The 13,505-nt window shown below is 39.7% G+C and overlaps 1 protein-coding gene across 1 annotated transcript; it reads left to right on the forward strand.

Annotated features, from left to right (window-relative positions):
- Positions 1 to 12,356: 12,356 nt before the first annotated feature.
- Positions 12,357 to 13,322, forward strand: LOC128641600 (olfactory receptor 10AG1-like). Its single transcript, XM_053694139.1, has one exon. It carries the CDS (start codon positions 12,357 to 12,359, stop codon positions 13,320 to 13,322), a length of 966 nt encoding a protein of 321 aa, XP_053550114.1.
- The last annotated feature ends 183 nt before the right edge of the window (positions 13,323 to 13,505 follow it).

The raw sequence follows: 13,505 nt of genomic DNA on the forward strand, positions 1-13,505 counted from the left end.
TTTCTGTACAGGGCACCTAGTTTTGGATAAAGTTTGGATGCAAGTTTTTCTATGTGGAGGCCATAAGATAGATTAGGGTCTAACAACATACCCAAGTATTTGAAAGAGTGGACTGCTTCAAGCTGCGGCAGATCGAATTTGTTTGCATAGATTACCGTATCGTCTGTGTACAATAAGACCTATTCTCGATTGGATTACCTATTCATTGACCAATTAGGTCTCCAATATGTATCAAAAGCATTTATCAGCCACACCTCATGGTCTGATCATTCGCCAATGACACTCTCACTAAAATGGCCCACTAAGCCAAATACCCCTTTCTTATGGAAGCTAGATGATTTCCTACTTTCAGACCCAGTTACTATGCAAAAACTCACTAACTCCTAGCAGAATTTTTTTTCTATAAATTACACACCAGAAACAAATGTTTTTACACTATGGGAAACTTACAAGTGCTACATTAGGGGGGGGACTTTATAAGGATTCAATCACATTTGAACAAACAAAAAAATATGAAACACTGTCTTATACCCTATCACGGCTTGATCACCTACACAAATTACATCCTACAGATGATAACATTTTAAAACAACTAACAGACACTAGACAACAATTATAGGACCTTCTAAACCAAAACGCACAACGCACTGCATTGTTCCTAAAAAGGAATTTTTTTACAGAAAACATTAAAGCTGGAAGGCTTTTAGCGGGGGCATTAAAAAGGAACACCCTCAAATCTTATGTGCAAGAGCTAAAAAATAAAGAGGGGAAAACAGTTAAAACAACAATAGATATAGGACAAATCTTTACTGATTACTATACCAACCTGCATAATCTACTTGCATACAAAAAGAAGTGCACTCACAGGAACGAACAACAGGCTCAATACCCCGCTCCATCAGACTGTCTCCAACCTTGTATAGCTTCAGAAGATCCTTGAAAACCCACCTATTCAGAGAGGCTTACCATCTCTCCTCCATCCCGCATCTGAACCAAGCTAATACATGTACATGAACTGCCTGACTCACTGCTGCAAATACAACGATGTAACAAGCTACCCCAACCTTATGTCTCTGCACCCTAAACCTATAGACTGTGAGCTCTCCGGAGCAGGGCCCTCTTCCTCCTGTGCTAGATTTGTTTAGTCTTGTTATGTTTTGTATTGTATCACAAATCTTTGTCATTGTATACCACTATCATTGTACCCAGCGCTACGGAATTTGGCGGCGCTATACAAATAAATGATAATAATAATAATAATAATAATAATACCATTGTTAGCCTGTTCTATGGCGATTTACCACCTGGGTGCAGCTGTTTAGCCCAGTAATGCTTTTCAAAGAGTAGAACTTTCCTGTTGTATATCAGTCTGATCCCGCCTATTATGGTCAGTCCAGCACCAAAATACCAGGCAACTCCATTCCGAACAAGAAACACAGCAACCCCAGACAATCGTTTAGGCCTTCATTGGGCTTCATCAGTAAGGTGTAGCCATATTCCTCTAAGCACACTTAGCAAGGAGTCCACGTCTGGTTGCCCCTTTTTTCCATAGGAAGACTAAATACATACAGAGAGAAGGTCTAAAAGAGGCCTCTTTCGGGTGGTAAATCATCATAGAACTAGCTAATGAGCTGTTGTTCATTCCTGGTAGAGCGCTTCTCTCTTTGTATGCAAATTAATATGACCCTGGGGAAGTTTCCCTATGGGTGATGGGGGAAACCAGACGTGGACTCCTTGCCTAGTGTGCTTAGAGGAATGTGGCTGCACCTCACTGATGAGGCCCATAGGAGGCTGAAACGATCATCTGGGTTTGTCATGTTCCTTGTTCAGAGGAGAATTGTCTGGTATTTCGGGGCTGGACTGACCTTACTTGGCAGGATCACACTGATATACTTAAGGAAAGTTTTCCTTTGTGAAAAGCACACTGGTCTAAAAGAGGCTGCTTCCGGGTGGTAAATCGCCATAGAACTAGCTTATGAGCTGTTGTTCGTTCCTGGTAGAGCGCTTTTCTCTTTGTATGCAAATTAATATGACCCTGGGGAAGACTCCCTATGGGTGATGGGGGAAACCAGACGTGGACTCCTTGCCCAGTGTGCTTAGAGGAATGTGGCTGCACCTCACTGATGAGGCCCATAGGAGGCCAAAACGATCGTCTGGGGTTGTCATGTTCCTTGTTCAGAGGAGAATTGCCTGGTATTTCAGGGCTGGACTGACCTTACTTGGAGGGATCAGACTGATATACTTAAGGAAAGTTTTCCTTTGTGAAAAGCACACTGGTCTAATAGAGTCTGCTTCCGGGTGGTAAATCGCCATAGAACTAGCTAATGAGCTGTTGTTCATTCCTGGTAGAGCGCTTCTCTCTTTGTATGCAAATTAATATGACCCTGGAGAAGTCTCCCTATGGGTGATTGGGGGAAACCAGACGTGGACTCCTTGCCCAGTGTGCTTAGAGGATTGTGGCTGCACCTCACTGACGAGACCCATAGGAGGCCGAAACGATCGTCTGGGGTTGTCATGTTCCTTGTTCAGAGGAGAATTGTCTGGTATTCCGTGGCTGGACTGACCTTACTTGGAGGGATCAGACTGATATACTTAAGGAAAGTTTTCCTTTGTGAAAAGCACACTGGTCTAAAAGAGGCTGCTTCCAGGTGATAAATCGCCATAAAACTAGCTAATTTATTATTATTATTATACTTTATTTATTAAGCGCCAACATATTCTGCAGCGCTGTCCATGGATACAATTCTTTTAAATAAAAAAATACAAGACTTGTAAGATACAGGACAAAATTTACAAACACATACAGGAGGGATTGAGGGCCCTATTCCCGTGGGAACTTACAATCTAGAAGGGTTGGGAAACAGGAGGTGAGGACTGCAAGATTGAGAAGGATGTTAATACAGAGTTAGATGAGGGAAATATTAGGTAAGTGAAATTAATTTATTATTGAGTTGGGTGGTAGGCTTCCCTGAACAGAAAAGTCTTCAGGGAGCATTTAAAGGAAGAAAGATTAGGGCAAAGCCTGACAGCATGAGGGAGAGTGTTCCAGAGGGTAGGTGCTGCACGACAGAAGTCCTGCAGTCTAGCATGAGAGGAGGTGATAGTTGTGGATGCAAGGAGCAGGTCATTGTTGGATCTTAGTGGACGGGCTGGAGTATACTTGCTCATTAGTATACTAATGAGCTGTTGTTCGTTACTGGTCGAGCGCTTCTCTCTTTGTATGCAAATTAATATGACCCTGGAGAAGTCTCCCTATGGGTGATGGGGAAAACTAGACGTTGACTCCTTGCCCAGTGTGCTTAGAGGAATGTGGCTGCACCTCATTGACGAGGCCCATAGGAGGCCGAAACGATCATCTGGGGTTGTCATGTTCCTTGTTCAGAGGAGAATTGCCTGGTATTTCGGGACTGGACTGACCATACTTTGAGGGATCAGACTGATATACTTCAGGAAAGTTTTCCTTTGTGAAAAGCACACTGGTCTAAAAGAGGCTGCTTCTGGGTGGTAAATTGCCATAGAACTAGCTAATGAGCTGTTGTTCATTCCTGGTAGAGCGCTTCTCTCTTTGCATGCAAATTAATATGACCCTGGGGAAGTCTTCCTATGGGTGATTGGAGGAAACCAGACGTGGACCCCTTGCATAGTGTGCTTAGAGGAATGTGGCTGCACCTCACTGACAAGGCCCATAGGAGGCCGAAACAATCGTCTGGGGTTGTCATGTTCCTTGTTCAGAGGAGAATTGCCTGGTATTTTGGGGCTGGACTGACCTTACTTGGAGGGATCAGACTGATATACTTAAGGAAAGTTTTCCTTTGTGAAAAGCACACTGGTCTAAAAAAGGCTGCTTCCAGGTGGTAAATCACCATAGAACTAGCTAATGAGCTGTTGTTCATTCCTGGTAGAGCGCTTCTCTCTTTGTATGCAAATTAATATGACCCTGGGGAAGTCTCCCTATGGGTGATGGGGGAAACTAGACATGGACTCCTTGCCCAGTGTGCTTTAGAGAAATGTGGCTGCACCTCATTGACGAGGCCCATAGGAGGCTGAAACGATCATCTGGGGTTGTCATGTTCCTTGTTCAGAGGAGAATTGCCTGGTATTTCTGGGCTGGACTGACCTTACTTGGCGGGATCATACTGATATACTTAAGGAAAGTTTTCCTTTGTGAAAAGCACACTGGTCTAAAAGAGGCTGCTTCCAGGTGGTAAATCGCCATAGAACTAGCTAATGAGCTGTTGTTCGTTCCTGGTAGAGCGCTTCTCTCTTTGCATGCAAATTAATATGACCCTGGGGAAGTGTCCCTATGGGTGATTGGGGGAAGCCAGATGTGGACTCCTTGCCCAGTGTGCTTAGAGGAATGTGGCTGCACCTCACTGACGAGGCCCATAGGAAGCCGAAACGATCATCTGGGGTTGTCATATTCCTTGTTCAGAGGACAATTGCCTGGTATTTTGGGGCTGGACTGACCTTACTTGGCGGGATCAGACTGATATACTTAAGGAAAGTTTTCCTTTGTGAAAAGCACACTGGTCTAAAAGAGGCTGCTTCCGGGTGGTAAATCGCCATAGAACTAGCTAATGAGCTGTTGTTCGTTCCTGGTAGAGCGCTTCTCTCTTTGTATGCATAATCTACCTAAAGACACCTCTGACCCAAACTTTATTGCACACTGTACAGAATATATACAAAAAGCTTATTTGCTATGCCTCAACACTGACATAAGGTACTTACTAGACCAACCCATGTCTAAAAAAGAAATATTAGATGCTATCAAAAAGTAAAAAAAAAACCAGAAAAGTCCTGGCTCATGGATTTACTGCAAAATATTACAAATTCTTCCAAGATATTCTGATTCCCCACATGTTATCACTCTTTAACAAAGTTGACTCTGGGGAACTATTTTCCCCCACACATGTTGGAGGCTAGGATAGCAGTCGTCCCTAAGCCAGACAAATCCCCTGTCTCCCCAACAAATTACAGACCTATCTCACTTCTAAATTTAGACATACAATTGTAAGCAAAAATAATAACTGACAGAATTAATAATATACTACCTCGATTTATCCATCTCAATCAAGTAGGCTTTATTCCAAGAAGAGAAGCGCACAGAAATACCAATAAAATTATACAAATTATTGAATATGTCAAATCAGAAAGTATCCCGACTGTCATACTACCAATGGACGCTGAAAAAGCCTTCGACCGTATAAATTGTCAATTTCTGGGACTAACCCTCCTTCAATTTGGTTATAGTGGCCCCCTAGTAGAACGCATCTTCTCTCTCTATAACACCCCTTATGCTACTATCAAATTTAACAATACCCTCTCCCCCAAATTCCAAATACATAACGCCCTAGACAGGGATGCCCACTATCCCCATTGTTATTTGCGCTCACATTAGGAAAAACAACGACATCCAAGGTATACAAATAGGAGATATGAACTGTAAAACTTTGCTCTACGCTGATAATGTTTTACTGACACTCTCTGACCCAACAAGATCTGTCCCGGCAGTTTTTGAAACACTTAAGACTTATGGACATTTCTCAAACTTCTACATAAATCATTCCAAATCTGAAATGATGGGAATTGGGATAGACAATCTTTCTCTCCAAAGTATACAACACACAAATGACTTAAATAGCCAAAATTGTGCCATAAAATACCTAGGAATTATGATAACTTTAGATTGAAAAAATCTAATAAAACTAAACTATGACAATTTGCTGACAGAGACATCCATTGAATTGGAAAGATGGAAACAAAATCCCCTTTCCTGGCTAGGTTGCATACATGCGATAAAGATGACCATCATACCGAGAATATTATACTTCTTTCAGGCCCTACCAATCCCTCTACCTGACTCCTATCTACCCAAACTCCAGACCTTATTACATAAATATATATGGCATGGGACTGTCCCCAGAATATCTAAATCTACAATTTTCTTATCTAAACAGAATGGAGGACTAGGTGTCCCATGTTTGGTAAAATACACAAGAGCAGCAATACTACAAAGAATTGTAGACTGGTGTAAACATGCAAAATAAAAGGAATGGGTCCAGTTAGAACATCATCTATTACATGACAAACAACTAGGAGGAAGATGTTGGCTCCCCATGAAAACTTGGCCCGTGACTTCCCTTAAGTACTCCATAATACTGGAAGTATTTTGTACATGGAAAACTATTCTCCAACTCCAGCACTGTGTATCAACTCATCCCAGCAAACACAATCTCTTTAGACAAAGAATACAATTTAAAACACTATGCTCAGAGAACCTTGCTATTAAGGGCACATTATAATTAATATATAGTCTTCTCAACACACCACATCCTTTATCGTTACCTAACTACGCCAATGCTTGGTCACGTGACCTCCTATCTCCCCCATCTAAAAAGGAATGGTATACCATTTTTCTACGATCCGCAAAAGCCTCTATATCTGCATCAATTTTAGAAACTAATTAAAAAAAGACAGATGCTGGAGGGAATATGGGGAAAGAGGTACCCTTATCCATGGTGGTCCTGCCAGTTATCTCTAACTTTTGCTCCTCTGTTTTAGAAGAAATAGACAAATTAATCTCAACAAATATACCACTCAATCCCACCAACCTATTACTACATAAACCTATCCCAAAATTACCCCAAAATTATAACCATGCCCTACTAATCCTTATAAATAGTGCCGAGTAATTCATCCCCAGACATTGGAAACAAGAATCCGCCCCTTCTATCTCTGAATGGCGATCCCAAGTACACTCCACTGTCAAACTTGAAAAGCTCCACTACCAATTAACTGGCTAAATTGACCTATATTATAGTATAGCCTTGACCCTAAACACTGAGATATAAATATGTCAACCCAGACCCCATTGTTACACAACAGGCTCTTTTAGTCTAAATTACAATTATGCCATATATTATAACTCTACGCAGATGATGACCTACTGATTATAAGTTACGACTGTTTTTATGCTATTTTATTGTTCTGTTGTTATGTTTATTTTATAAAAAGCATAGTTGATGCTACTTCATAGAATATATTTTCATCTACATCTACTATATGCCTCATGTAGAGGAACAAACTTCTAATGGACAATATTATATCAACTGCTCTCTATGGATAGAGACTGTATGGTTTGGACTATTGCACTATTATAACGATTCTCATCTGTCATTTTAAGATATTATGTAAAGTCTGTTCCCTCTACCCATTTGTAACTGTATGAAAATTTTTCAATAAAAGTTATAAAAAAAAAAAAAAAGAGTCTCAATGTCTAAGACACGTTTCGTCTGACCTCACGCAGACTTTGTCAAGACGTTTCAGGATCAGCTGTCTGGAAACGTCTTGACAATGTCTGCAGGAGGTCAGACAAAATGCGTAGACAGGTTCTATCGCTTCAAGCTGTTACCCATATACCCTGTAAGGTGGCCTGGCCGCATATGCTGCACATGTCACAGATTCTTGGACAGTGAGTAAAGAGACAGCAGAGGGAGGCACAAAGAGTACCCGGTCACATGAAGCCACTTTGGGACACTTATGTTGTTGAGCCCAGTATTTAGTAGCATCAAGTATGTGCATTTTTGTGTTTTTAAGCGTGAATAAATTGTGGATATTTTACTTTGAATCCAGGTATGCTCTTATTTTGTAGCATTAAAGGGAAAATAATAGTTAAAAAATGACACGCTCTTCTCCATTAGAGCATTTCATTTTGCAACTATTGACCCTGTTCTACTGTGTGCTTAACCTTAGCAAATTGGTTAAACACACAGTAGAAGTGCCACTTTGGACTCACAGTGCACTGCTGGTCCCAGGCGGTACCCCTACTCATACAAGCAGCAGCTTTAGTTGCACATCTGGGATTTGTATTACTTATTTGCCTTATCAATTGCGATGATGTTCAGGTAGTTATAACTTTACATTTAGATTGATTTTTAAAGACTATCGGCTAGATTACGAGTTTTGCGTTATGAGCGGTTTGGTACTAACTTGCAAGTTATTTCCACCGCTCACCTCCCTATAGCGCTGCTATAACAGGTTTTAAAAAACACGGCGTTAGCAGGTGATATGTCAGCGTTGAGCAAAATTGAGCTCCATACTGCACTCAAATACCAGCGCTGCTTTGAGCTGGTTTTACGTGCTCGTGCATGATTTCCCCTTAGACATCAATGGGGAGAGCCGGCTAAAAAAAAGCCTAACACCTGCAATAAAGGAACGTAAAACTCCGTATCGCAGCCCCATTTATTCCTATGGGGGAAGAAAATTTATGTTTGCATCTAACACCCTAACATAAACCCTGAGTCTAAACACCCCTAATCTGCCGCCCCCAACATCGCTGCCACCTACATTACACTTATTAACCCCTAATCTGCGCCCCCAATGTCGCCACCACCTAAATTACAGTTATTAACCCATAATCTGCCGCCCCCAACATCGCCTCCACCTACCTACACTTATTAACCCCTAATCTGCTACTATTAATACCTAAATAATTCCTATTTAAAACGAAATACTTACCTATAATAATAGTTACATTGTAGCTATCTTAGGTTTTATTTTTATTTCACAGCTAAGTTTGTATTTATTTTAACTAGGTAGACTAGTTAGTAAATAGTTATTAAATATTTACTAACTACTTAGTTAAAATAAATACAAATTTACCTGTGAAATAAAACCTAACCTGTCTTACACTAATACCTAACCTTACATTACAATTAAATCAATTACATTAATTAAATACAATTAACTAAATTATCACATATTTCAACTAATTGCACCTAATCTAATAGCCCTATCAAAATAAAAAAGCCCCCACCAAAATAAAAAAAATCCTAGCCTAAACTAAACTGCCTTAAAAGGGCCTTTTGCGGGGCATTGCCTCAAATAAAACAGCTCTTTAACCTGTAATAAAAATACATACAACCCCCCAACAGTAAAACCGACCACCCACACAACCAAACCCCCCAAATAAAATCCTATCTAAAAAAACCTAAGCTCCCCATTGCCCTGAAAAGGGCATTTGGATGGGCATTACCCTTAAAAGGGCATTTAACTCTTTTTCAGCCCAAACCCTAATCTAAAAATAAAACCCACCAAATAAACCCTTAAAAAAACCTAACACTAACCCCCGAAGATCCACTTATAGTTTTTGAAGACCGGACATCCATCCTCAATGAAGCCGGGAGAAGTCTTCATCCAAGCAGGCAGAAGTCCTCAACGAAGCCGGGAGAATTCTTCATCCAAGCGGCAAGAAGTGGTCCTCCAGACGGGCAGAAGTCTTCATCCAGACGGCATCTTCTATCTTCATCCTTCCGATGCGGAGCGGCTCCATCTTCAAGACATCCAGGGCGGAGCATCCTCTTCTTTTGACGGCTACTGTAGAATGAAGGTTCCTTTAAGGGATGTCATCCAAGATGACATCCCTTGAATTCCGATTGGCTTATAGAATTCTATCAGCCAATCGGAATTAAAGTTGAAAAAATCCTATTGGCTGATGCAATCAGCCAATAGGATTGAGCTTCAATCCTATTGGCTGATCCAATCAGCCAATAGGATTGAGCTTGCATTCTATTGGCCCTCCCAATCAGCCAATCAGATTGAGCTCACATTCTATTGGCTGATCGGAACAGCCAATAGAATGCACACTCAATCTGATTGGCTGATTGGATCAGCCAATCGGATTTAACTTGAATCTGATTGACTGATTCCATCAGCCAATCAGAATTTTCCTACCTTAATTCTGATTGGCTGATAGAATCCTATCAGCCAATCGGAATTCGAGGGACGCCATCTTCGATGACGTCCCTTAAAGGAACCGTCATTCGTCGAGAAGTCGTCGGCCAGGATGGATGTTCCGCGTCGGCGGGATAAAGATGGATTCGGAAGAAAGAAGATTGAAGATGCCGCTTGATTGAAGACTTCAGCCGGATGATGGACCTCTTCAGCGCCCGCTTGGATCAAGACTTCAGCCCGATGATGGACCTCTTCAGCGCCCGCTTGGATCAAGACTTCAGCCCAATGATGGACCTCTTCAGCCCGATGATGGACTTCTTCAGCCCCCGCTTGGGCTTGGATGAAGACTTCGGAGGCTCCTCTGGACGGATCGGTGATACCTGGTGTGGTGAAGATAAGGTAGGGAGATCTTCAGGGGCTTAGTGTTAGGTTTATTTAAGGGGTTTTGGGTTAGATTAGGGGTATGTGGGTGGTGGATTGTAATGTTGGGGGGGTATTGTATGTTTTTTTTTACAGGCAAAAGAGCTGAATTCTTTGGGGCATGCCCCGCAAAAGGCCCTTTTAAGGGCTGGTAAGGTAAAAGAGCTTTTCTATTTGTATTTTAGAAATATTTTTTATTTTGGGTGGCTTTGTTATTTTGTTAGGGGGCTTAGAGTAGGTGTAATTAGCTTAAAATTGTTGTAATCTTTTTCTAATGTTTGTAAATTATTTTTTTATTTTTTGTAACTTAGTTCTTTTTTTATTTTTTGTACTTTAGTTAGTTTATTTAATTGTATTTATTTGTAGGTATTTTATGTAATTAATTTATTGATAGTGCAGTGTTAGGTTTAATTGTAGATAATTGTAGGTATTTTATGTAATTAATTTATTGATAGTGTAGTGTTAGGTTTAATTGTAACTTAGGTTAGGATTTATTTTACAGGTAATTTGGTAATTATTTTAACTAGGTAGCTATTAAATAGTTATTAACTATTTAATAGCTATTGTACCTGGTTAAAATAAATACAAAGTTACCTGTAAAATAAATATAAATCCTAAAATAGCTACAATATAATTATTTGTTATATTGTAGCTATATTAGGGTTTATTTTACAGGTAAGTATTTAGCTTTAAATAGGAATAATTTATTTAATAAGATTTAATTTATTTTGTTAGATAAAAATTATATTTAACTTAGGGGGGTGTTAGGGTTAGACTTAGCTTTAGGGGTTAATAAATTTATTGGAGTAGCGGTGAGGTAAGGTCGGCAGATTAGGTGTTAATACTTGAAGTTAGGTGTCAGCGATGTTAGGGAGGGCAGATTAGGGGTTAATACTATTTATTATAGGGTTATTGAGGCGGGAGTGAGGTGGATTAGGGGTTAATAACTTTATTATAGTAGCGGTGAGGTCCGGTCGGCAGATTAGGGGTTAATAATTGTAGGTAGGTGGCGGCGACATTGAGGGGGGCAGATTAGGGGTTAATAAATATAATATAGGGGTCGGCGATGTTAGGGGCAGCAGATTAGGGGTACATAGGGATAATGTAGGTGGCGGCGGTGTGCGGTCGGCAGATTAGGGGTTAAAAATTTTTAATATAGTGGCGGCGATGTGGGGGGGCCTCGGTTTAGGGGTACATAGGTAGTTTATTGGTGTTAGTGTACTTTAGAGCACAGTAGTTAAGAGCTTTATGAACTGGCGTTAGCCAAGAAAGCTCTTAACTCCTGGCTTTTTGCTGCGGCTGGAGTTTTGTCGTTAGAGTTCTAACGCTCACTTCAGCCAAGACTCTAAATACCAGCATTAGAAAGATCCCATTGAAAAGATAGGATACGCAAATGGCGTAGGGGGATCTGCGGTATGGAAAAGTTGCGGCTGCAAAGTGAGCGTTAGACCCTTTCCTGACTGACTCTAAATACCAACGGGCGGCCAAAACCAGCGTTAGGAGCCCCTAACGCTGGTTTTGACGGCTAACGCCAAACTCTAAATCTAGCGGTAAATAAATACAATCTGATACAGCACTTACAGAGGATACATATATAAAAGGGAGGCTACATATATATAAAAAAGAGGATTTATAAACATTTATTATTAAGAAGAAAAAAAATGCTGTATTTGGAAATGAATATTTGTTTTTACATTTGTAGCAAAGTTTCTATTTAATTTAATTCTGTTTTTGAAAGTTATTATTTTATATCACAAAATAAGGGGGTAAAGAAAGTTTAAGCTGGGAATTTTCCCATTTTTGTAACTTTTGTACTATTTGTTGTATTTGAGTTAAACCTTCTACATTATTTATTTATTTTATATATTTGCATATCAAAGCTTGTTTCAAATTCAGATTAATTAAAATTGTTTATTTACTAAACATTAAAAACAATATAGATGTTAAATTTATGCTTATTGTGTTCATATTACAGGAAGAGAAGTCGGACTGAGTTCCATCTGTTAATGTTTTCATGTATCTATTTATTTTTTTATAAATAATGCACAAGTAAATTATGGAGACAATAATTAGCATTCTACTAACCAACTGATTTAATAAAAAAATAGATATTGATCATAAATAAACTGCAATTGGCATCGGCCTTCACTTCCCCGGGAACCTTTAAGAAAAGTTAATTAAGGGTTAATTTTTTATAATGTGTAATGGAAGGAGACAATGCCACCAATGTGACAACATTTATTCTCCTTGGTTTCTCTGATTTGCCTGTTTTGCTCCAAGCTACAATCTTCATGTTCCTCCTTTCAGCCTATGTTTTTACTTTACTAGGCAATGGCCTTATCATCTTTGTGGTTTCAATGGACTCTCAGCTTCACACCCCAATGTATTTTTTTCTGAGGAATTTATCATTTATGGAACTTTGCTTCACCAGCGTCACAGTCCCAAAAGTGTTGGTGGACTTCTTATCAAGGGAAAGATCCATCTCCTTTATGGGTTGTGCTGTCCAGATGTACTTCTTTTTCACCATTGGTGTAAGTGAATGTGTTTTTCTTCTTGTAATGGCCTTTGATAGATATGTAGCCATTTGCTACCCACTGAGATATGTGACTATAATGAACCAGAGGTTGTGTTATCAGCTAACTTCTGGGTCATGGCTGGTGGGATCTTTGGTATCTTTAGGACAAACCATCTTCATCTTTATCTTGCCCTTCTGTGGTTCTAATCACATTGCTCATTTCTTTTGTGACATCCCACCATTGCTCTATCTCGCCTGTGTGAACACATTCATTAATGAACTCTCAGTTTTCATTGCTTGTATCTTGGGGGCTGTGGTTCCATTCGTATTTATTATTTGTTCATATATCAAAATAATGTCCTCCATACTCCTCATAAGCTCTGTAGAAGGTCGCCATAAAGCATTCTCTACATGTGCCTCTCACTTGGTATCTGTGATTCTTTTTTACGGAACAGCTATGTTTGTGCATTTGCGCTTAGGAATGCAGCCTTCTGCTGGCAGAGATAGATTGGTTGCTCTCTTTTACTGTATTGTAATACCAGCGGTTAACCCTCTGATCTATAGCCTGAGAAACAGTGACATGAAGGCATCCTTGAAGAAACTCACCATAAGCACAAATATGAAAATACAACAAAGTAAAAATGTTTATTTGTAATCATATGGAACGTGATGTAACAACACTTTTTAAAATATAGCTCTCAAAAAAATAAAGCATCTGTCATTTATTTTGCAATACATTATTATCATTTTCACTATCATATAAATAAATAAAAAAAATGTATACTTTATAGTTGTACTGGGAAAGATTTATAAAACATAAAAAATAACATTGCTTATC

Source organism: Bombina bombina, chromosome 11 (genome assembly GCF_027579735.1).
Source record: "Bombina bombina isolate aBomBom1 chromosome 11, aBomBom1.pri, whole genome shotgun sequence".
Taxonomy (NCBI): Eukaryota; Metazoa; Chordata; class Amphibia; order Anura; family Bombinatoridae; genus Bombina; species Bombina bombina.

Excerpts from the sequence above, each read along its gene's own strand:
- LOC128641600 (XM_053694139.1), top strand. The coding sequence starts at position 12,357 with ATGGAAGGAGACAATGCCACCAATGTGACAACATTTATTCTCCTTGGT.